The sequence below is a fragment of the Huiozyma naganishii genome, chromosome 9 (assembly GCF_000348985.1).
Source record: "Huiozyma naganishii CBS 8797 chromosome 9, complete genome".
NCBI lineage: Eukaryota > Fungi > Ascomycota > Saccharomycetes > Saccharomycetales > Saccharomycetaceae > Huiozyma > Huiozyma naganishii.
The window spans coordinates 531,691-554,506 of record NC_035930.1 but is presented as its reverse complement, the minus strand read 5'-3'; the positions used below and the strand labels follow the sequence as shown (position 1 = coordinate 554,506).

General features: G+C 48.4%; 13 protein-coding genes across 13 annotated transcripts; 7 read left to right on the top strand and 6 right to left on the bottom strand.

Moving 5' to 3' along the window:
- Positions 1-148: 148 nt before the first annotated feature.
- On the bottom strand, positions 149-4,696 carry SSK22 (mitogen-activated protein kinase kinase kinase SSK22; the record flags this gene model as incomplete). The annotated part of the gene is made up of 1 exon (XM_022609969.1): positions 149-4,696. The coding sequence occupies one exon, from the start codon at positions 4,694-4,696 to the stop codon at positions 149-151; it is 4,548 nt and encodes a 1,515-aa protein (XP_022466312.1).
- A 163-nt stretch (positions 4,697-4,859) lies between these two features.
- On the bottom strand, positions 4,860-5,765 carry KNAG0I02810 (uncharacterized protein; the record flags this gene model as incomplete). Its single annotated transcript, XM_022609968.1, has 1 exon — positions 4,860-5,765. One exon carries the CDS (start codon positions 5,763-5,765, stop codon positions 4,860-4,862), a length of 906 nt encoding a protein of 301 aa, XP_022466311.1.
- Positions 5,766-6,042: 277 nt separating this feature from the next.
- On the bottom strand, positions 6,043-6,837 carry ERS1 (cystinosin-like protein ERS1; the record flags this gene model as incomplete). Its single annotated transcript, XM_022609967.1, has 1 exon — positions 6,043-6,837. One exon carries the CDS (start codon positions 6,835-6,837, stop codon positions 6,043-6,045), a length of 795 nt encoding a protein of 264 aa, XP_022466310.1.
- Positions 6,838-7,011: 174 nt separating this feature from the next.
- EGO2 (Ego2p) lies at positions 7,012-7,230 on the top strand (the record flags this gene model as incomplete). The annotated part of the gene is made up of 1 exon (XM_022609966.1): positions 7,012-7,230. One exon carries the CDS (start codon positions 7,012-7,014, stop codon positions 7,228-7,230), a length of 219 nt encoding a protein of 72 aa, XP_022466309.1.
- An 85-nt stretch (positions 7,231-7,315) lies between these two features.
- FUB1 (Fub1p) lies at positions 7,316-8,248 on the bottom strand (the record flags this gene model as incomplete). The annotated part of the gene is made up of 1 exon (XM_022609965.1): positions 7,316-8,248. One exon carries the CDS (start codon positions 8,246-8,248, stop codon positions 7,316-7,318), a length of 933 nt encoding a protein of 310 aa, XP_022466308.1.
- Positions 8,249-8,422: 174 nt separating this feature from the next.
- On the bottom strand, positions 8,423-10,936 carry PAT1 (deadenylation-dependent mRNA-decapping factor PAT1; the record flags this gene model as incomplete). Its single annotated transcript, XM_022609964.1, has 1 exon — positions 8,423-10,936. The coding sequence occupies one exon, from the start codon at positions 10,934-10,936 to the stop codon at positions 8,423-8,425; it is 2,514 nt and encodes an 837-aa protein (XP_022466307.1).
- Positions 10,937-11,141: 205 nt separating this feature from the next.
- PTC6 (type 2C protein phosphatase PTC6) lies at positions 11,142-12,482 on the top strand (the record flags this gene model as incomplete). Its single annotated transcript, XM_022609962.1, has 1 exon — positions 11,142-12,482. The coding sequence occupies one exon, from the start codon at positions 11,142-11,144 to the stop codon at positions 12,480-12,482; it is 1,341 nt and encodes a 446-aa protein (XP_022466306.1).
- A 288-nt stretch (positions 12,483-12,770) lies between these two features.
- Positions 12,771-17,078, top strand: SRB8 (Srb8p; the record flags this gene model as incomplete). The annotated part of the gene is made up of 1 exon (XM_022609961.1): positions 12,771-17,078. One exon carries the CDS (start codon positions 12,771-12,773, stop codon positions 17,076-17,078), a length of 4,308 nt encoding a protein of 1,435 aa, XP_022466305.1.
- A 251-nt stretch (positions 17,079-17,329) lies between these two features.
- Positions 17,330-17,707, top strand: AHC2 (Ahc2p; the record flags this gene model as incomplete). Its single annotated transcript, XM_022609960.1, has 1 exon — positions 17,330-17,707. One exon carries the CDS (start codon positions 17,330-17,332, stop codon positions 17,705-17,707), a length of 378 nt encoding a protein of 125 aa, XP_022466304.1.
- Positions 17,708-17,975: 268 nt separating this feature from the next.
- On the top strand, positions 17,976-18,374 carry TRX3 (Trx3p; the record flags this gene model as incomplete). The annotated part of the gene is made up of 1 exon (XM_022609959.1): positions 17,976-18,374. The coding sequence occupies one exon, from the start codon at positions 17,976-17,978 to the stop codon at positions 18,372-18,374; it is 399 nt and encodes a 132-aa protein (XP_022466303.1).
- A 902-nt stretch (positions 18,375-19,276) lies between these two features.
- CSM1 (Csm1p) lies at positions 19,277-19,825 on the top strand (the record flags this gene model as incomplete). The annotated part of the gene is made up of 1 exon (XM_022609958.1): positions 19,277-19,825. The coding sequence occupies one exon, from the start codon at positions 19,277-19,279 to the stop codon at positions 19,823-19,825; it is 549 nt and encodes a 182-aa protein (XP_022466302.1).
- A 143-nt stretch (positions 19,826-19,968) lies between these two features.
- Positions 19,969-20,421, bottom strand: KNAG0I02710 (uncharacterized protein; the record flags this gene model as incomplete). The annotated part of the gene is made up of 1 exon (XM_022609957.1): positions 19,969-20,421. The coding sequence occupies one exon, from the start codon at positions 20,419-20,421 to the stop codon at positions 19,969-19,971; it is 453 nt and encodes a 150-aa protein (XP_022466301.1).
- A 478-nt stretch (positions 20,422-20,899) lies between these two features.
- ABP1 (Abp1p) lies at positions 20,900-22,627 on the top strand (the record flags this gene model as incomplete). Its single annotated transcript, XM_022609956.1, has 1 exon — positions 20,900-22,627. The coding sequence occupies one exon, from the start codon at positions 20,900-20,902 to the stop codon at positions 22,625-22,627; it is 1,728 nt and encodes a 575-aa protein (XP_022466300.1).
- Between the last annotated feature and the right edge of the window lie 189 nt (positions 22,628-22,816).

Below are 22,816 nucleotides of genomic sequence, written 5' to 3'. Positions count from 1 at the left end.
TCGGGTCACGTGCTTCGCAGCCGTTTAGTGTGTCCGACGCACAGGAGTCCCCGGTAGAGACGCTTCTTCAGCTGTGGGCCGAGGATTGGTCAATGCATAGCATAGTACGTCCTTGGGCTGTCTCTTCCAATTTAAACCAAGACGAGTTTTACGTTTCCTCATTCGGTTTGAACGCCAGTTCCCTGATCTGCACAATCCAGGGATCTACCAGCAGTTCGACCGCCGTGGCCCTTTTCTTCGGATCGGCCACCAACATTCGTTCCAAGAACTCCCTACCCAAATCAGAGATCTCATTCTCGCTCGGTAATGGTGGGGTGTGGCCTGCAGCCACATGGTACATTATAGCCCATTCGTTTTCTAGATTCCACCAGGGACTCTTGCCCGTTACCATCTCTAGTATCACGCAACCAAGCGACCATATATCTCCGGATTCGTAGCAACCGCTCCTATCTGACCCACTCACTACTTCCGGCGCCATGTACATTGGGGTCCCGATCATGTCCCTGACTGTTGTATCAAATTTTTTATCGGTGCCACCGGATGCCGGGGGAGGAGTCAACACTTTCCCATCCAAATTGACTGACGCACTCTCATTAGCAGTGATTTTCCTTGCAGTGCCAAAATCGACATACTTGATCAAACCGTTATGATTGAGCAAGATATTTTGTGGTTTAATGTCTTGATGAACTACTCCAGACCTGTGGAGGTACGCCAAACCTTCTAGTAGCTCTAAGGAGTACACTTGGGTTACAACTTCATCTTCAATTCGTCCGTGATCCAACAAACTGCTTAGTGATCCACCTTCACAGTAATCCATGAAAATGTTTAGTTTATCCCGATGGACCTCCACTCCGTAGCAATTGATGACGTTCGGATGATTTAACCTCTCCATAATCTCGATCTCCTCCTTAATGCACGAGTAAATGCGCTCCATTTTCTTTACATTATGAAGCTTGATCTCCTTAACAGCCAATATGTCGCCCGTGTCTAGGTTCACAGCAGAAAACACTGTACCAAAGTTGCCGCTACCGACAAAGTCGCGCTTTTGCCATCTGATCGAAACATTTGAAAGAGACGACACAAGTGATAGGATAAAACGATTATCCTCGTCTGCATCGTCTACAACGTGCCCTATCTTAAAAGTATTTCTACTTGCATTCGCTTGCTCCATTGCTACAATTGCACTGACACGAACCTGCGAATTCAGACCTAACATGACTTCATCATCGTCAACCTTGTGTTCGGCTTCAAATTTGTCTGATCTGGGCTGATGTAGTTTTTTTGCTGTCTCAAAAGTCCTTGCTCCCATCACATCAAAATGAGAGATGAGTAAAGACATACAGCTTGCTATTCTTTTCTTGAGTAGCCGAAACTCATCCTCGTCTAAAATCAAAACATTTAACCCGTCTAAGACACGAACGGCATATTCCAGAGCAGGAATACACCATCTAAATGTCCTTTCATCGAAAACATCACAATCATTTACTAGAAACGTCAGCCATTTAATGCTCATTTGAACCATGAGGTGTACAAGAATAGACTTCTTTTCGGGATCAGCAACGTTAGTCTTCAGAAAATTCAGCCCGAAATCCTTTGTGAAGACGAAGATACTGTTTACCGGATCATTGGCACAGCTAATAGAGCGGAACTTAGCCACTGTTTTATCAACATTACTCAGTACAGTATAAGCCAACCTAAAATAGGCCTTGTTAATTCGCTGGAGATTACTTTCAACTGATTTAAGGGAACATCGTCTTTCCATAAAGAAAACACACTGCGACCTTTCAAATGTGGAGCTTTGACACGAAAGAGCTATGTTAGATCCTTGATTCATCAAAATCATAGTACCGGGCTTCATGCCAGCATGAAAGCTACCCAGACGAATGCCTGAAAAACTAACAACAGGTCCTTTCCAAAGTATGGGATCCTCAATACAGAATATGATCAGATGACCTAAGGACTGTAATCTTGCCTCAATATCCCCCAGTTCTTTTTGGAGGGCACTGAGGTCTTCAAAATGAGGTAAGGGATGAAACTTTGAATTCTTAGATGTGCCACTGGTCGAACTAAGCTTTGATTGCGATCCGTTCCCTCTAAATTTTTTATCCCCTGGAAAAAACCCTTCGAGGATGGGGCTTGTTGCGTTGTAAAGAATAAGACTATTCTCAATCTGTAACCTTGGTATTATATCAGATCCGATATCGTGATTTTCAAGAATATTTATAATTTCCTGTGAACTTGAGCCCAGTAATTCTGGGCTTCCGAAGACGTATTTTCCATCCATTTTAACATCATCTCCAGAGTAAATCAGAAAATATCCAAAGTGATGAAGCAGCTGTGTCATTTTGGAAGCGTCTTTGACGTTATAAATTACAGCGTTTTGAAATGCTTTAGTCAAAATGATAGAGAACCTGTTGAGTCTTTTTTTCATTGATCCTAAATTTTCAAAGAACTCTGTAAGCCACTTTTGGGAATGCACATTATCTTTAAAATGAGGCTGTTTATTCTGTTGTTGTAATAAATATGCATGTAACCTATGCAGAATTCTAAGCATCAATTTACTAAACTCGCTAGCTATCAATGCCCCAGAGTATTTCACATATTGGCCTACATTTTTCAAATCCTCCCAATGCTTCAATAAGACATCGACTTCTTTGAAAAATGGGTATGACATTTTGTTGCACTCCAAGATTTTCAGGTGAAGAAACGTGAATAGCAATGATAGTGCCTTTAGCACCGTTTCGTCAAAATCTGGGTCAAAAGGAATATGAAATGGCAAATCCGTGGTATATTCAACCAATGTGTATTTTAATTGCACTGCCAGTTTGATATAAGAAGTTAAATTTTCAATCGTTTGGTCCACCATCATCATTGTGGGTGTTTTGATTTTTTCAGCATATACGATACGTAGAAGAATAACTTCTTTCAAGAGTCTCATCGGAAATAAAAGCAGTTCCTCAATCCATTTATAATCGCAAGTGAGATTCATTTTAGCCATAATATTCTGATAGTTCAGACAAAAAATTTTCCCCTTTGCCAGCCAGGGTGCCAACTGCGAGAATACCTTTTTTTCAAAAATCTTTTCAATATCTTTCTCTTTGATGAGCTGTCCAACTAAAGCTGTTGAAATGGTTAATTCATATGATTCGTCAAAGTTCGAGTTGCCCCCGTTTGTCCATTGCTTAAGATGCTTCGTGACATGCAGGAACCCTGTGCGAAGGTTTAGCCAATTGTTTATTGTGTCAATTGTTTCGGTCAGTTCGAGGCTGGTAATAACGGGCTTGTCCTTTGCCATATCTCGTATGTTGGGCCAGTATCCCAGTATCTTGTAATATTTATTCATTAAATTCTTCAATTCATCGACTATCAAAACTCGGTCACCTGCAATTTCTTTGGGTACTCTGAAATTAAGAATCTCTACAATTATATCGTCTGAAAGCTTTCTGAGGACTATTAAGTTTTGTGATAACTGTGCACTTGATTTACCAGACAACCAAGCCCTCAAATCCAACCATAAATCATATCCATAGTGTTTACCAAAGTTTGTACCTATATTTTCCTTGATTATTTTGGTCTTTTCACTTTTCACAATATCCCCACGCAACACAGAGGTCAGCAGTCTTTGCCATTCAATTCTCCTTGACACACGAGAATCGGTTATAAGCCCACTCATATCTGAATCGAGAATGTCACCCGTAGTCGTCTCTGAATCTGAATATTGTAGCGAGTTCAATCTTTGTTTAATAAAGTCTGGATGGAGAAAGTGGGTTTCTTCCGCATGGGGGGTCACTATACTACCTGTGCTTGTAAAATCTTCATTACCATTCACTGCTGTGTTTAATTCTAAGGGGTACTCCAAATGTTCCCCCTGGTCGTCATCCGTATCTACATTCAGATACGCTCCTGGTGTTATTCTTCTAGTATAGTAATCATCATCTGGGATTGAGCTTTTCAGTTTGCTCAAATACAGCTGTTCGTTCAAAATGTACTGTTTCTTGACAGTTGGGAAAGTACCAATTGAGCTGGCAGAGTCTGGTCGAATGCTGCTCGACCTACTAGACGGTATGGACGTTAGGGGCGACCATGTCTCTGTAGCACACTGTGACGACGGAATAATATATTGTATCCCCTTTGGTGTAGTAGGATTTGAAGTGCTGCTACGCCTGTAATTAAACAAAGCTTCCCTCGAGAGGGGTGAGAAGTGGATTAGAGTCGGACTAGAGGGGTCTAGCTCCAAGGAGATAGTTTTTCTTGTTTCCCTGCCACTGGGGACCACCAAGGATTTGGATCGTATCTTACTCCGCTCTGCCGTGTAAGGTGGTAACTGCCCCCTTTCAAGTTGAGTCATCAGAGTATTCGTCAGGGGTCTTCTTGTAGTGCCATCCTTGTGAGTCAATATTTTGTGGTGCAGTGAGGAGACCCCTGGTGTGGATGAAAACCGGCTCATAGTCACAGGCCTGACAGCATGCCCACTGTGTGGATAATCAGAGAAACTTGTGTGGTGACTTTCCGGTCTCCTCGGACTTTGCAGCTTGGGTGAACCGGCGCCCTTGTTCGAGGACGCCCCTTGTCCTTCTATGAGCACTGATTTCTGTAAACTCTCAGGGCCCAACCTCTCTCTATCAGTGGGACCCGCCCAATGGTCTACTGCGTGCTCCCTCGGAGAATCGAGGGAGAAGTAATCTTGTTCGGACATCCCGTATTCCGCTGGTCTCCTTCCAGCGAGACAATAGAAGTTCACAAGTTTGTTTCTTGGACTCTCACCTCAGCTACCGTCGCCACCGAGTACAGTGCCCTATGGAACCATTCACAGACTGTTATTTCCTGTATTGCATCAACTGATGAATGTGATATATATATTATATCTTATATAATGTCGCTTGCGGATCGTTACTCGAACAAACCTGGTGAGGAGCATCTGGTACCAGGTTGTGCATTGGGATCGCGGCTCTTTCCGAGTCGCCGCATTCTGTTGCTGGCCTATATACAACCCATTGCGCGACGAAAACGCTGCTGAAGAGGATGGTGACGAGGGCCATCCCGATTTTGCCGAAGTTGGACACGAACGTGGACCAGTGGAATCCGTGCGCTGTGCCCAACTGGTAGACCAGCTGTAGGATGGAGGCCACACCGCCGATTATGTCTAAGACCACGGCTTTTAGGGCAAACCCCTTGAGCGATTTGCGGGCGTAGTTGTACCTGATCTGCGGTATGTATTTAGTGATGGACATGGATATTTTAAGCATGTAGAGGTCGTTGGTGTACTGTAGTAGTTTTGAGTTGTCCCAGCCAGTGGTGTAGACGGCAACACATATCCGTACGGTAGATGCCACAAACAGTGTGAGGGAGAGGAGTAGTATCTTCTTGTAGAGTGGTTTCATGGTAACGGGCCTGTTCTCGCTGAAATGCCACAGTTGCTTGCCCAATATGTACTGCGACAGGAGTGCATAGCACAGCAGGAGTCCGTGAACAGCGTACCACACATCAAACGTGGTCACAATTGGTTGCTCCACTGGTACTTTACCCCCCCTTGAAGCAGATGTCGAGGAGGGTCTCCACCCGTAAAACTGCAAAGTGGTTGATATTACCTGGTACATGTACCCACTGGTGTTGAGCAGAACAAAATCGGGCGAGACCCCATTCGTGGACTTGTAGTGCCAATTGGTCGTCACTGGTGGGTACATCGATACAGACCACGCAACGACGTAGATACCCCCCATGACGTTATCAAAGGACAACCACCCACGGAATGAGTCAACATCCATTCTTTCTCACACCGAGCACCACACAACTTGAGTTCCTGAAACTCAACAACCCTTACCTTCTCCTCTCAATGCAGATGCTAGAAGTGCATCGCACAAGTGAATGAGGTGCACCCCCCGTGGGTGCCATCCTAAGACCACAACGTGCCCTTTTATCTGTACTTGAGTTGCAACATCGATGATACAGATCGGAAAAAGTGACGAATCGACGATAAGCGTTGCGTTGTACTGAGCTGCGTGAGCGATGCCTTAGAACTTGGCAAGCTGCGTGAGCGATGCCTTAGAACTTGGCAAGCTGTTTGACCTTCGACTTGTCGTAGACTACCCATTGCAGTATGAAGATGAGGCAGAACATGAGCGTCACCATTGAGAGCGCAATCTTGCCAAAATTGACCTTGACGAGGGACCATGTGAAGGCCCCATCGCCTGCCAGTTGCAGAAGCAGTTGCAACAGAGAACAGACACCGCCCGCGATGTCCAGCATCACGCCCGGAATGGAGAACCCCTTGACGGACCGCCGCTCGTGGTTGTGCCGCACCTGCGGGACGTACTTGATGAGTGACATGCAGATCTTGAGCAGGAAGAGTCTGTTGCAGTAGCGCAGCGTCCGGTGGTTGTCCCACCCGAATTGCACGCAGTCGTACGTGAACTTCGCCGTCAATTGAACGAATACGAGCACCGAGAGGGCAAAGATACGGTAGTACACGGGCTTCATCCGGCGCGAGTGGTCGTGTTGAAACCCCCACAGCACTTTGCCGAACCTGACCTGCGTCCACAGCACGACGTTCAGAAGCTCGCCGTGCGTGCAGTACAGCAAGTCAAACAGCGAGACGTTCGGGGCCACCAGTTTCGAGGACGCGCTGTCTTCGGAGGCGGGCACCCACCCGAACATCTGCAGCAAGTACGAGCACACGAGGTAGAAGTAACCTGCCGTGTTGAGCGCCACGAAGTCCGGCGAGACACCGTTCGACGACCGCACTGCGTAGTTCGTCACCACGGGCGTGTACATCGATACAGACCACGCAGCAACGTATACGGCACCCAGTACCCTGTCTGCTATCAAGGGAAACGCCATTGAGTCTTTCACAACACAGTACCGCCCTCTGGCAGATGAACCGTCCCATTGAACCCGTTTCTTCACTGTTTGGACGTATCTCAATATTTTAGTGCTGTAATACAAGTACTTTGGGGCCTGGCTTAGAGGCTGATAGTCACACACACACGCACACACACGCACAGAGTCCGTATCATGACCTCCACGCTACTGGGGACACTGCTGTTTGATGGCAACGACAACCTCGTGGAGTGTTCCGGTGTTGGGCAGGCCCGCGTCGCGGATATCAAGCAATTAAGTGTCGTCCCGCTGGATAAGGAAGGGTACGGTGCAGTCAAAGTCAACGGCACGGACATGACAGCGTATCTGTACAAGAGGGGTGAAATGACACTTGTGTCTTACCAGAACAGTTGAAACTGGGACCATCGCCCAGCTTATTATATGGTGTATGTAAAACCAACGTACGTAACAGAAGACCTGTCCACGATATTCAACTCAGTCACATAAACCCGGGTCCTGCGCCTGCGCCTGAACCTGAACCTGCGCCTGGGAATCCAGTAGATCCGCCTCCAAAACGAGTGGATCCGCTACCGCCGTACGGTTCGTCGAATTTGGCACCTGGCATCCACCCGGGCCCACGGTTCTGCTGGTCCTCAGCCATCATGTCTCTCTCCCGGTTGCTGCCAAATGGATCGAAAATCATGCCACCTTGGCCCGGTGCAGTGGGCCCTACCCCAGGCCCAAACGGTTGCCTCAGGCCCATAGGGTACAGATCCACGTCGCCGTACCCTCCCGAGCGTGTCGGACCCAGCGACAACCCGGGGAACTGGTCTCTGTGGGCAGCCCCGCCGCGGGGCCCGTTTACCTCGTACTCGTCATCGAACCCAGGCATGTCAGCGGGCCGCGCATTCTGTGGTTCTGTAGTTTTAACGGGTCTGTGCAAAGAGGGCAGTGGTTCTGGTTTAGGGATGCTGCGTGCCCCGACCTCGCTCTCTCTGAGCGGGCACGTTCTTGTCCGCGTCGGTATCGGCTTCAACTGCAACTTCAACTGGACCGTTTGGACCAACCTCTGCAGGTCTGCATTTTGCAGATAGCTGGCTGTGTCGACTGGGAATGCCGTGTCCTGCAGGATGGCGAAATCGGTTTCGTACTCAAATATGCCTGTCCTTGGAGCCGCGCCGTTGTCACCATAAAGTGTTACCATACACTTTTTCCCAGGCTCGACCTCTACCACAACCAGATGAACTGTCACATCCGAGGTAACCGTGTACCGTACAGTGTCACTGCTCCCCTTACCGTCCTTTACAGCCTCCACACGGGTAAATCCAAGTCTCCTTAAACATTCAACTACTATAGCAGCAGCCAGCTGCACTTTACCTGTCGCAACCATCCTCAAACTGTCGTTGTAAGTCCTCTCACGGCTGTGAACCATTTCAACTGGACCCTCTCTACTGCAGTTAGACGATACTTTCAAATCTTTAGTATCTTTTATATTATATATATACGTTATAACAAAGGTCGTCGTTGAAGTAACGCCACGGCGGGAGACGTGATTACTTGTACTATACACAAACGTAGATCCATACACGATGCGGCTTGACCCGAATCATTTCAGTTCTGCGATCTCGCCGTCTCTTGCTATCAGTCCCATGACGTTCAAGAACAGGTTCAGGTCTTGGTAGAGTTTGTCGCGCCTGTACAGGAGGTCATCCGCTGGTGCGCCCTGCGTGTTCTTGGCCTGCTCCCTCATCTCCTCTGCCGCATTGATGGTCCCGAAAATCTCGTCCCTTACTTCATCGATGATGATCCGCTGGTGGTTCAGCTTCCCACTGAGGGCAAGCGACGCCAGAAACTGCCATATGTACGCTTGGTCGTAGTATTTCGTTGGTGCGGTGGACCCCGCGGCGTGGACCACTCTGTCCGTGTACTCCGCTGGTGGGAACACTGCGACGATCTTGCTCTCCATGGCAGTGAACAGTTTGTCGTAGATTTCGTTCCACGTGGAGATCTCTGGCGATGAAAGGACGTTGCTCCTGTTTGTGTCCTGTCTGATCAAAGCTGCACGCGAGATGAGCACGGTGATTAAGTTCAGTCCAATCTTAGAGGTGGAGATGAACGAAACGTTGTTGTTCTTGATCAGGTGAAGCAAAAGCCCCATGATTTCGATAAAGTTTGAGCTACTGGACAGGAATGAAACAATGATCTTCAAAAACACGGTTTGGAACAAATCGATTTTCTTCAATTGCGCGTCTGAGGGCGTTGGGTTCGTCTTGTACGAGCTGATGATGATGATGTTCAAGTGGGACAACTCTGAGAAGAACATCTGCAACGATTTCAGTTTCTGTTGCTTGTCCAGGAAATTGAAGATCCGGGGCATAATCTTGACGCCCTTGTCGAAAGTGAGCATGGAGACGAAGGGGCATACCTCGTAGACATCATCGTTAACGTGCAGTGCGTCCCACAGTTTCTGGTTGTTCGTCTCCTTACCACTTCTCAGATTGGCCTCCAATTCGAGGACCTCCTCGTACACGGTTTCGATCAGCGAGAGCACGAATTTTCTACCGCCTGATCTACCTAGCACCGAGTTGTGGTCCACGGAGGAGAACGCATAAGAGGACCTTCTCCTAACCCTGGACTTCTGGCTGATCTCGACGTTGTCGAGGGACTGCGTGACCTCCTCGAGTGCCCCCGGAGTGGGCACCTTCGCCGACGCCTCCAATTCCGAGGCCTCGATCTCGCTGTTCGATCTCAGGTTTGCCAGCGGGATCTGCAACTGTCTTCTTGGGGTCTTACTGTTCATGGCGGTGGAGACTTTCCCTAGAACACCCTCGCGCCCACCTGCACCACTGGCCTCCTCCTCTAGCTTGTTCTTGTTCTTCTGCGGTCTCTCTTTCGCAACGGTGACTGCCTTCTCTACTTGGTTCTGCATTCTCTGCAGTGCGATATCGGCTCTCTTGTACCTCCCGCCGAGTCTATGCCCAGAGTGTTCCAAGTACGCGCGCGCGATGAGTCCCTTGTTGGATTCGCCAACGACACCACCGCGCTGGATGATCTTGTACACTTGGAAGTAAAAGTCCTCGTCGTAGGGGTCCTCCGTGACGATCTGCGACAACTGGTACCTCGTGATGAAGTCCTTGTCCCTAGGGGTCATCAGTCCTGCGTGTTTCAGGATCTTCTCGACCTTCGCGTGGCGCACCTGCAGCCGCTGTTGTTCCTCTGGCGACAATGGTTCTCTCCGCTGCTGCTGCTGCTGCTGCTGGAGCCTTGTTCTCAATTGAGCGGGCTGACCAGAAGCCAAACGCTGCTCTCTTTCCGGCTGTGGGGACTGCGATTGCGATTGCGATTGCGGCTGTGGTTGCAACTCGCTCTGGAGTTCCCCCCTGTCTGGTGCGCCCTGTGGCTGAACTGGAGCCGGTGACGAAGCCTGGTACATCCCTGGGAAGGCACCCTGGTTGAACGCGGGAGGGTACGCACCTTGCTGTCCTGGCATACCGTACTGCACATTTGGTGCGAACTGTTGCATATTTGGTGCAGTTGGTGCATTTGGTGCAGTTGCTGGTGGTGGTGGTGGTGGTCCCTGCATGAACCCCTGGTAAGGCGCATCACTAGGTGGCACAGGGTACCCCTGTGGTGTCATTGGGTGAATCGGTGGTGGCGGTGGAGGCGCCTGCATGAACCCCTGTTGTTGCATCTGCCGTTGCTGTCTCTCAATCTCCTCCATGGACAAGATATGAGGCTGTTGCACCGCTGGCGGCCCAGTGGACCACAACGACGCCATAGGTTTCAAGTCAGCAGAGGTGTCCATTTGCGCCGTGTGGATCCCAGATTGCGCAGCCTGGACGTACGAAACGTGTGGCTGCTGCTGCGGAGGCTGTGGAACAGCCTCCTGCTGCTGCACACCGTGCCCAAAATCAAAATCGTTCCCCAACTCCGCATTGTCCCCAAACGTCTCGTCATTGAGGTAATCCCCGTCCTCCTGTCCGTAATCGCCATACCCACGGTACGTCTCTTCAAAATCGAGCGGCTCCCCTCCTGCTCCTGCTCCTGCTCCGCCCCCTTGCTGCTGCTGCGGGTGTCTCCCCTTCGCACCGCCCCTAGATCTCTTCCCGAAGAACGACATGGTGCTGTGGTGCTGTGGTGCTGGTACAGGGCTCTCAAACCGACCAAACCAACACGTCCAACCGTCAAGAGCAGCGCCTTCAAACGAAGAATCGAATTTTCAGTATTTTTTTTTTTTTTGGTTTCGAAGAAACTGCGTTTGTCGCTTTCGACGGCGATGACGAGTCGAGGCTGAAGTTGAAGACGGCTGTAGTTGATGGCAGTTGATGGTTACTGGTGGTTGCTGCTTGAGGGCAGGGGAGCCGGTGATGGGCGTTGCGAGCGGGTACGTCAGGGCGGCCGGTGGGAAGTTGCGGGTGCCGCTGCTGCGGTTCCCGGGGGCCGTGGGCCACGCGACCAGCAGGGTCAACCGGTTGCAGAACGACGATGCGTACGCGATACAGATGCTACGAGGCGGGGGTGGGGGTGCTAGGAGCGGTGCCGTGCTGTACATGTCGCTGTTTGATGGGCATGGTCCCCGCGGGAAGGAGATGGCGCAGTCGCTGGCGGCTGGGCTGCACGTGGAGCTCGTGGAGCAGAGGGACCGCGGACTCGTGCGTGCTGATCTTTACTCCCTGTTGGAAAGGTACTACAAAGTTATTGGTGGTGCGTACTGGCAGAAATTATACCGGAACAGGCAGCAATTCTACGACAGGTTCGTCAAGAACTGCCACACGAAGCAGGAGCAGGTGCTGTACGATTCGGAGAATCTTGGAACACGAATGCTCTTTGATAAATGGGGGAACCTCATCGACAAGAACTCTTTGCTCAATGAGGCTCAGAGGCTCGCTCTGTACTACACTTTCCTCAAGTTTGATCTCGAGAAATGCTGTGGGTTCGGATCTGGGGAGGTGCACGATAAGGGGGAACCTTCCGGTGGGTCCACCGCGTCCTCCGTGTTTGTATCCCCCTGGGACGAGTACAACAGTGGTTCTTGTAATGACGACGCTTTCTTCGTGGAACCCCGCGGGCTGCTCAAGCTCGTCGTCACGCAGGTGGGGGACTCTCGCGTGCTTATATGCGATTCCTCGGGGCTCGCACATAACTTGTCAACACCACACCACGTCACATCAGCAAGGGAGTCTCAGAGGCTAGATACTAAAGTGCGCGAGGCAGATTTGGACGCCTTTGGCGACGCCCGGTTCCTTAACAACTACGCAAATACGAGGTCTTTCGGAGACCTTCCAGCAAAGATCCACGGGCTTAGTGCAGAGCCAGACATATTTTCCTACCTCGTTGGTAACACTCGGGACCTCCCCTACAGCGAGCGGTCCAAATTGCAGTTCGGTGGAGACGAATGTTTTGTCGCGCTTGTCACGGACGGAGTCTCCGACTTGCTCGTAGATCAAGAGATCGTAGATCTCATCACGACAACGGTCAATGGCCGCGGGCTCAGGACCGCCACGCCGCAACTCGTCGCAGAAGAGGTCATCAAGTTCATCGTATCCATCGCCCCGAAACACGCAGATAACGCCACGTGTCTCGTCCTGAGACTCTCTAACTGGGGGAACTGGCCCACTCTGGACAGGACGGGCGCTGCTAGAGAGGCGTTGCTCATCAATGGCTGATACACCAAAGGGAAACCCACCACCCATATACACACAAATACCTATATATTCCGTCCCGTCCAGGAGGACGAGGATTCTATCTCACTTCACAATATTCCTTACGAAACCATTGAATGCCTCTGGAACTTGGCCAAGTGTCTTTGAACGGTCAGAGAGCCTCACACATAGACGCTTCTCTTGTCTCAATCCTCTTCACAATAATTGTATAGTTTTAATAAGTTCAAGAGTTCACTGTGGGAAGAACTTCACCGACTGGAAGTAAAGAACCCCCATACAAGAGCCACAAGCATGGCGCCATCGAAATACGTTCTGCAGCCACCGGAGGACCTGCACCCTTATATCCCGCACTTTTCAGATCCGGACCGAACGCAGGAGAGCGACGATGCGAAGGTCTCACCTACAGCGGTGTACCCGGATTTCGAGCCCTGGGAGCACAAGCCGGAGGAGGACCGGATCCTGCTCAATTTCGTCTCGAAGGGGTACTACGTGTCCTCGAGGGTCAACTTCGAAAGCATATCGGCAAGATCGTCCTTGCACGAGTCCCTGCCGAAACTGTCAGATCAACTGGCGTTGCAGTTCGGGAAAGTATTACACATCAGGGACAAAGAGGTCAATAGGATCTCAGGGTCTCAGTCCACTTCCACTGACTTGAAACCAAATGCGAACAAGTCGAAGCATTCCGCTCTCTCAACGAACCCTCTTGCGGGCCCGGATTTCACACTCCCAACTAGAGTCACGCTCACGGACAACCGTAAAGAGATGTGGTTGCAGGAATTGAGCTCACCTTATACATCGCTCTCCAAGATGTTGCAGTATATACCGCATGGGCTGAAAAGGAGACAAGTGCTCGAACAGTGCTACACGAAACAGATCCCCTTGAAGCGCGCAATTTGGCTGATCAAATGTTGTTACTCGATAGAGGCACAAGCTTTGAAATCTAAGCATACACAGGCAATTAATCACGAGGGAGATTCCACCACGAACGAGGTCAAGACCCTGTATAAAGATTGGACGGATACCTACGTGTACATTTTGGAGAAACTGATCTTTGAGATGGTTCAGTACTATAACGATCCAAACAAACTGAAAATCTGGAAAAGAGAAGTTGCATATTTCTTGAAACTTTTGGGGAACTGTTACACTCTTGGGCTGCTAGACAAAGAGGTATTCTACCACTGGCTCATCAAGTTCGTTTCCAAGATTGAGAACTTCGAGTTCCTACCCCTGAGTTTACACATCCTGATGATCTTTTGGGACGATATCGTTGGTTCAAAAATCTCGTTACAAGTTGCAGACCCACGTCAAGAAAACACGGCTATAGACACGTTCCTGGTGTCCAAAATCACAGACATACTTCTTAATAAATACTATGTCATCTCCAATAGCAAATCAATGATAAACGATGAGAAGTATATCATTAACGATATAAGGAAAAACAACAAAATCAAGGACTCCCTACAATCGATAATCGGGAAACTCGTTTGTAGGCTCTTCCAAGAACAGTCCCTGGAGATATTTTTGTTCCCGTCTACAAGCTGGGAACTGTACAAACCGTGTCTATACGAGATAACGAGTCATTTGAAGGATTCCAAAAGTGACGTAAAGAAGAAATTGGAGTTGATTAGCTACAGGAACGATACACTGAAAAATAACTCTCTGCTGACCACAGATGAAATCAAAAAGAGCACGTCACCTTCCACCAACAAATCAGAAATCTCGCAGGTGTTTACAACCTCCACAATGGATCCTGAAGTAAAAGTAATCTCTATACTTTTTGTCGATAACAAGTTCACGAAACTGCTCGACGAGAACAGTGCGGAATTTGATTGGGTCCAATACATTGATCAAAACCCTTTAAAACTATCCCAAATCTTTCAATTACTGCTTTGGTCGGTGCATCCTAGTCGTCTATCTCACTACGAGTCAAATCAACTGGTTGCCAAACTTTTATTATTGCAAATCAGCTCATTAGACGGGTTCCCTGAGTTTGAAATCGAGGATACCATATGGTCACTTGTTTTCCAGATTGCCAAACTTTCCAAGCAGAACATGGCGAGAACGATTAACGTTACGGAATTATTCCATTTGCTAAATATTTTGAACACATATGGAATGATAAAAGTGCCCACGTATATCAGGAAACTAATCAGCTCTGGAATCATGTATCTACATGATTCTAATGACAAGTTCTTCCACGTAAAGTTACTGATCAACCTCAAGATATCCCCACTAATGCGAAGTCAGTACAACATGATTTTGCGAAATATTATGGAATACGATCCCAGTTTCTATGAGAACTACAACTTTGACCAACTCAATAACATCGTCACGACGCATAAAAACAATGTGCTACCAGGGGGTGATTTGAGTGAGTTGACCAAGCTTCCATTGAGTTGCAAGATCATACTCGGGGAATGGTATCTAAATCGCCTGTGCTCAAAGAGTACCTTGGATTGCATAGATGGTGAGCAACTGCTGAGAAATTACGAAATATTTTGTGTGAGGTTGGAAGTGTTCCACCTTTTCTATAAGTGGGTCGAATTCGTCATATATCATCAGTTGTTGGACGACATCAACACAATGGAGATGTTGATGAATATTTTGTTACGTTACAAAATGGTTTTTTCTCAATTTATCAACGATCATATCCTTTTTGTGAAAACTTTCATCTACGTGTACATCAATGTATTGAAGGATAAAGACCCTGTTGCGTACCACGTCACCTCGTTTATGCCCTTTTGGAAGTTTTTCATGAAAACATTTCCTATGGCTTTGACTTTGGATAGTGATCTGAGGATTGAGTTGTCAAACGTGTATGAAGAGGAGAAGATGAAGCGTGAAAAGCTGGAGAAAAATCATGAGCTTGTCAACTCTTTATACCAGTCGGTAAGTCATACGATAGATAATCCTAAGGAGACCACCATGAATTTCACTGAGTTATTCCATACGAACATCAGAGTGCTTTTGTCGTTAACGAAACAGCATACATATGTTGAGAGAAGGCAAGCTCGCTGTAAATTATTGTTATTGATGAATTCCAATTTTAGGGACTACTACAAGTTCATGTCGATTTTCTTGAAACGGAACGATTGCGATAATAAGGGATTGATCAGGTTGATTTCCGAGAAACTGCTCACACTTGATCAGGTAAGGAGAATACAAGGTATTGAGAAAGTGCTTGAGTTGATTGACCTGGGGGATTTGCTGATGTGCCATGAGATCTACTTTCAAACGCACAAGTACGATTACATCAAGGGAAATTTTGAGACGATCTTGAAAACGTGCCAAGAGCACTTACCACAACGGTACCACTTGTTTTTGCGGATCTTGGCCCAATTTGGACCCAATACCAATTTTTCCAAGCTTTCCACGCGTGCCATTCAAACGATGGCTGAGAGAAACGGGAAACCGATGGCCGACTTTGTGCATGACTTACTATTTTATGGTCTAAAGAGTGAGGACGGGGACGACACCGATGATGAGCTTTTTGAAAGTGAGTCTAGTCCGAGCGACATGTTTTACCTGTTGGAGTTCACAAACCTGTGGGTTTTCCAAGCCATTACTGCCCACCAGGTCCGCGTGATGACGAATGTTTATGGGGATAATATCTCTGGGTTGCAAGCCGCTTTGCGGCAGTTTATATTCGATGTTATCGAGGTATCCAAATACAACGAACTGTGTTCCCAGCTGTTTGACGCAGTTGAAGATGCTTCCTCAATACGGCAAATAATTGAGATTGTTGAGGAGGATTTCTTTGCAAAGTGTCTCGAGGGAGACGAACGGGCGAACCGCAGGGACTACTTGATCATTGTCATTGAACTGGTAGCATCTTTCTCAAAGAAAGTTGAGGGGTCCAGTGCAAGCAGCACTGACATTCCATGTCGTTCTTTACCAGCATTACAGGCAGTGATCTACGGGTACGATGTACTGAGCGAAGTGGAACTGTCAGGGCTTGAGTTGCAGATGACTGTGGTGATAAAAGTGTTCACTATGCACATGAACGCGATTTTCCAAGACATTGTGGAAGGGTTGCAAGATCCGATGAGGAGGCAATCCACAGAGTCATTTTTGGTTTCTGTCTCGCACTTGTTTGAAAGAATATCCTTCAACCTGCGGTTAAAGTTAATGGTCTATGAGCTTCTGACGTCTTTGAAGTCCTACTGCATTTACGCGTCGACGACACCTCACGAACGCGCAGCCCTCGGGCCTGGATCCTCAAGTGAGAGGCACACATTTGAGATCCCGAATATCATCCTGAACGTGCCGCCCTTCCAAGTATCCTCCTTCAACATGAACAAGAATAGCAGCGAGACAGATCCCGTGTCCACGGAGGGCAATACCGCAGCGACATCCCGCTCTCCACTCTCTCTCGGTATCACAAAGGTCCGCAGCGGCGGGACACGCGCCACGAACACGACACGGGGCAGATGGTTCCTGTACAATACGAAGTCCGCGCAGTACGACTGCCCACTGGCTGTCGAACCCTACCACAATATCGCCAACGACCAGGTCAAGCAGGAGCGCGCAGTCAACAACACCTGTTTCAGCCTAAGCCTGTTTGCTGCAACTTTTGAGAGAGGGAACCCGCCACGGTGATATGACCGGGGGGTGGTGCTGTAGTCTGGTTCCTGGCCCTTTGGGGGGTCCCAATGGTCCGTCCATCGTGTCCCACTGGTCCTGCCACTGCGTGTTACCCGGACCAAACAGATTTACGTGGAAGAAACAAATTAAAGAAACTGCCTGCTTTAAACGCATGTGTCAGAGCAGTTGGACTGTTTGGACGGTTGGATGGTCGACAGTGTATTTGGTCTGGTGAGAGTGTGTTTAGGTTTGCGTTACTTGCACAGATGTCTTGTTCAGAGGATAGTGTGCGGGAGTTCCAGGAGACTGCGGTAGAGAGGTGTGCGGAACACGAGTTGCTGCGACAGCAGCGGACACACCTCGAGAGATTGCTGTACCGGAAGAAGTACCTCTGCAAGGAGCTGCAGCTGCTGTACTTGCAGATAGACAAGACGCGGAATTACCAGGAGTTTCTGGACGTTCTGACACACAGCAGACCGCTGTTGCGGGAGATATTCACAATGGAGTCGCAGCAGAGGGCCGTGCAGGCGGGGAACCTGCGGGCGCCCGATATAGACTGGGTAGATAAATTTGGCATAAATCTGGAGGATTATGTGGTCGATAACGACCGTTTGCTGTCCTTGTACAACGAGGGTCTGTTATGAACGCTCCCTGTGCTGTGAGCACCCTCACTGCAAATACATTACGCTCACAGACACTTATCTTCGCTTCATATCTATATACATATATATATATATATATATCTGTGTGTATACGCCAAGGACAATGCACATTACTTCAAGAACTGACTGTTTTGGTTCTCGAACTGTTTTGGTATTTAATTCAATTTAACAAAAGATTACACCCCCTGTGAACCTTCTTAATCACACTCAGAGTCGTTCTCCTTGGTCCTAGAACGAACTAACGTGTATAATGTTTGTAAAGACTATCACTAGAGATACATCAAGACTGTTTATGTCCACTGGGAGACGTTTCCAATCGACGTCCTCCGGGTACGCCTCGGTCAAGAAATTGACTGCGATGTCCGAATTGCACTCAGCGATCAAGAGTCCCAAACTCTCCATCATCGATTTTTACGCTACATGGTGTGGACCCTGCAAAGCTATGATCCCCACGGTGTCCAAGTCGATTGCAGAGAACCCAGAAGTCACATTCTACAAAGTCGACGTCGATGAATCCCCAGACCTGGCGAAATTCTGCGAGGTGACAGCGATGCCCACTTTCGTCTTCGCTAAGGCGGGGGATATGTTGAAGAAAGTTGTTGGTGCCAATCCTCACGGACTACAAGAGGGGATAGATTCCCTCAAATAGTGGTTCGCTTGGGTCTCGATCCCCACTGCGACTTTGTTTGTATGAATATAATGTATACAGTGACGCTGCAAGGTTGAGTACACTTCGCTCTGGAATTTATGCTTAGATGGTGCACTTCTTGGTACGCATGGTATGGTTCCAGACCCGCTGATCGGCATGTTTTGCGAAGTTAATAACTCGCGCACATAGACTGCATCCTCGAACAGATCCCACACGTTGATCGAGCTGTCGACAGTACCTTTTAAACCCTTTGTTTGAGTTCTTGGTGGTTCCCCGTACAGACGAAAGGTGGATCTCGAAGGTTGTATACCTGTGCAAAACTATCCCTACCGGGACCCAACAACGTCCCGTCCGCAGGAAACGCAACTGAGGGAACAATGAAGTTCAAGTTTTAAGATCTGTGCAGCTCCAAGTCTACATTGTGCTGCAGTTTTGAATTGAATAGAACCTCATAGTCTTTGCCCACTTTCCTCCACTCCAGTAGTGCGCCCATGGTATCAGTACCCATTGTATATCTAATATGCTCATATTTGTGTTACTTTCGGTAATAATTCTTTTACTCTAGTCAATAAATACTGTTCTTGCTGGCGTGTAACTGCTCTCAATTGTTCATAGTACGAGTGTTATCAAAATAGAATTGTCACTGTGTGAGTGCCCTTATTTTTTGTGGTATCCATGGAACGTATTGGATTGGTTTTGTGGCCACATTGCTGGCCCAACTGACAGTATCTTCCTGTTCTTTTGATTGCTATGACCCACTTTTGTGACACTTTTCTATTTTTTGTTTTTTTCTGTTCTTTAAATTATTTGACTGTGAGGAAGTCGGTGACAGTGAGACGACGTGGCCGGTGCCCCTACAACAGGCCCCGAGACAGTTACCTGAGTCACGGAGGGGGGTGGATATGAACGCACTACAGGAGTACAAGGACAGTGTGCAGGAGAGACTGAACAGCGCTGACCTGCTGGTTTCCAAAGCGGTCCATGAGAACAGTATTTTGACTGAACGGTTGGAGACGCAAGAACGCGAGTTGGAGGCTCTCAGGAAGCGTGTAGCTGAGTTGGAGGTAGACTGTCAAGGTGCTAAGGACGACAGGAACAGCAGCGTGGAGGATCTGCAAGTCATCAAGGATTTTTTCTCGCATCTGTGCGATGTGCGCGTACATAGCCGCCCTACGGAGGACGAGCAAGGTATGTGGTTCAACGTCTCTCAGAAATCGCATCGCTCCCCTGCGGTCGCTCTCGATTACAAACTTGGGTTTGTCAGGGGCGCAGAGAGCGGGTCTACGGAGATCATATACCTGCCGCTGTTGAAACAGTTGACGTCACAGGAACTTTCGCATTTGCAAAAGGTGCTCCCGGAATACATGTTCGACACGCTCTCTTTCCCCCTTGACGCATTGAATCAATTCTACACGAAGATGTCAAAATGTTTAAATAAAGAACGACAGTGATACCTGAGGATACGGTGGGGGGGTGATGATAATGACGATGAGTTAAAGGTACATATACATATATTAAACCATACTATTGATGGAAACACAGTGTTGTGAAATTTTCTTCTTCCTTAGCCCTCGCTTCACGGTTATCCTTTGGTTCAATTCATTTCCAGAGTGAAGTGAGATCCATCGGTGGATTGACGAAGAACCAACGACTTCAAGAATTTCTTCTTCTCGTCTTTATCTTTGAAGGACTTCAAACACTGGTACAGGGATTCTCCGTCCTTTAAATGGTTGTTCTTCAGCTGTTTCTTTGGTTTCTCGATCTTTGCTGGAGTGAGTTTCTCCACTGGTGCAGCAGGTTGCTTCGTCGCTGCCTTCTGTGGAGCGTCCTGTTTCGATTTGTTCTTCTTCCCTCCCTTGTACAGCGCCTTTTGGTACTTTTCGTCCTCCGAGATACACACGGTGTGCTTCTTGTAGCTGACGCCGTCCTCGAACGTTTTGGAGCAGTCTATGCAGGTGAAATACGCCTGCGGGCACCTGTAGTAGTGCTTCTCCGTGTTCTTCTTGGGCACCGTGTCGTTGCAAACCTCGCAATTGAAAGTGACCATTTTGCGCTGTGTATTGTTCTCGTCGCAAGAGAAACAGCCTGTATCACCAACCGAGCAGCATTAACGCAACACCTTCATCTTCATCCGCTTCTGATTCTTCATCTTCTAGCAGTGCCTGGGAATCCTCGAAGCTCATCGCAAAAAAAAAGCAATTTTTTCACATTCCCAAACGGGAAACTTTACCAAAAGAGGACACTGTTCCAAAAAAGGAAACGTCACCAAAAGAGGATACTTTTTCGAATTAAGAAAATATACAAAAAAGGAAATGTATTTGAAAACGGAAATACCTTAATTTCAGGGTAACCCTGCCGCTTTTGTGTCACGTGATTTTAAAAGGGGTGGAACTGAAAAATATCATTAATTTGCAGGTTTCTCTCTGTGTGCACGGTCTGGGATCTGAACAGTTTGAAATAGGGCAAATAGAGCAGCAGTTGCACGGGATATACTACACTGCACCCCACAGACACACGCATTAGGTATGGCATTGGAACCAATTGACTGCACCTCGCACTCCGGAGAGATCGAGGAGGCGTACTTGAAGGTGGTCCGCGGTACGGACCCGGACACCACATGGCTGATTATTTCACCAAACAGTAAGAAGGAGTACGTTCCGGAGTACACTGGGACGTCGTTCAGCGAGTTTCTGCAGACTTTCGAGGATGTGAAAGTGCAGTACGGTCTGGCACGCGTGTCGCCTCCAGGGTCCGACGTCGAGAAGCTGATTCTTGTTGGGTGGTGTCCTGATTCCGCGCCGATGAAGTCTCGTGCCTCGTTTGCGAGCAATTTTGGGACTGTGTCTAATGGTGTCCTACAGGGCTACCATGTGCAAGTTACTGCGAGAGATGAAGATGATCTGGACGAGGACGAGCTTTTGCAAAAAATTTCAAATGCTGCGGGGGCACGGTACTCGATCCAGCAAGGTGGTTCAGAGAAGAAACCAGCTTTCAAAAAAACTGTCTCCCCACCAGCGGCAAAACCTACAACCACTGAGCGTGCGATTCCTTTGAAAAAGACCCCAGTGGTAGCACCTAAACCACAATCTAAGACTCCTGCCCCTGCCCCTGCCCCTGCCCCTGCCTCTACCGCTAAGGAAACGGAGGACTGGGATGAGCCGGAATTGAAGGAGAGGAACCTTGACGAACAGCCACTGGCACGCAACCAGTCATCGTACAAGCCAATTGGCAAAATCGACTTGCAACAAGTCATTCGCGAGGAGAACGCACGTGAGGATCCACGTCTTGTGTCCAGCACCTCCAAAAACGGCAACGGTCCTGAAATGGGGGCCACTGCCGGATCGAAGGTCGACCCTGATGCTGATATCAAGGCCCTAAAGGAACAATCGAAGATGGCACGCGATAGAGAAATCAACACATTCTTGGCTAAGAAGGATTCAGCAACCCCCGCCTCCACGCCCAGTGTTGTCAAATCTCCTGCTCCAACCGTAAGGGACGCCTCGACCTCCCCAGTGGACGATGAGAGGGCAGAGGATGTCAGCGAGTTGAAATCAAGGTTTGAAAAGCTGGGCAAAATGGAGCAACCTACCCAACAAAAACCAGAGTCTCCAATCCACAAGACTAGTGAACCTCAGATCATCCAGCCACAGGTGGGGAGCTTACCGCCCAGAGCTGATTCGACAAAAAGGTCCACTCCAATGGGACCACCGGCAGGACGTGGTATTGCGCTGCCAGGTATGACCAAAGAATCGCAAATGGATGACGAGGAGAATGAAGGGGAAAGTGACGGCTGGGATGAGGAAGAACCAACCCCCGCTTTGCCATCAAGAAACGTAGCCAAGCCTGAACCAGAAGAGCCAGAAAAACAAGAGAAAGAAAGCACACCAACTCTTCCACCAAGGAATGTAACCCCACCTGAAGAGGAGGAGGAAAAGCAAGAGGAACAAGAGGGGGATGAGGAGCAGCAGCAGCAGCAGCAGCAGGAAGAACCCCCACAGTCACAGACCCGCCGTGCAGTTCCTCCTCCTCCACCAAGAAGAGCCGAACCTGAACCTGAACCTGAGGAACAAGCGGCTCCATGGGCCCTAGCAGAATATGACTACGATGCAGGTGAGGAAAACGAATTGACCTTCGTGGAGAAGGACAAAATCATCAACATAGAATTCGTAGACGACGACTGGTGGCTGGGCGAATTGGAACGTAACGGTGAAAAGGGCCTGTTCCCATCCAACTACGTATCTCTACAAAATTAAAGTATACGTTAGCCTATCTCTGTGTATTTCAAACGACTGATCTGACTCTCTGTATCCCACCGTGCTGCCCCTGTTACTCGATTGCAGGGTCTCGGCTCTCTTCGGTTCCTCACAGTGGATTTTCACTTAGAGGCTATAAAACAATAATAAAAAAAAGGTATCGAAAACGAATCTGAAACAGCGATGAGT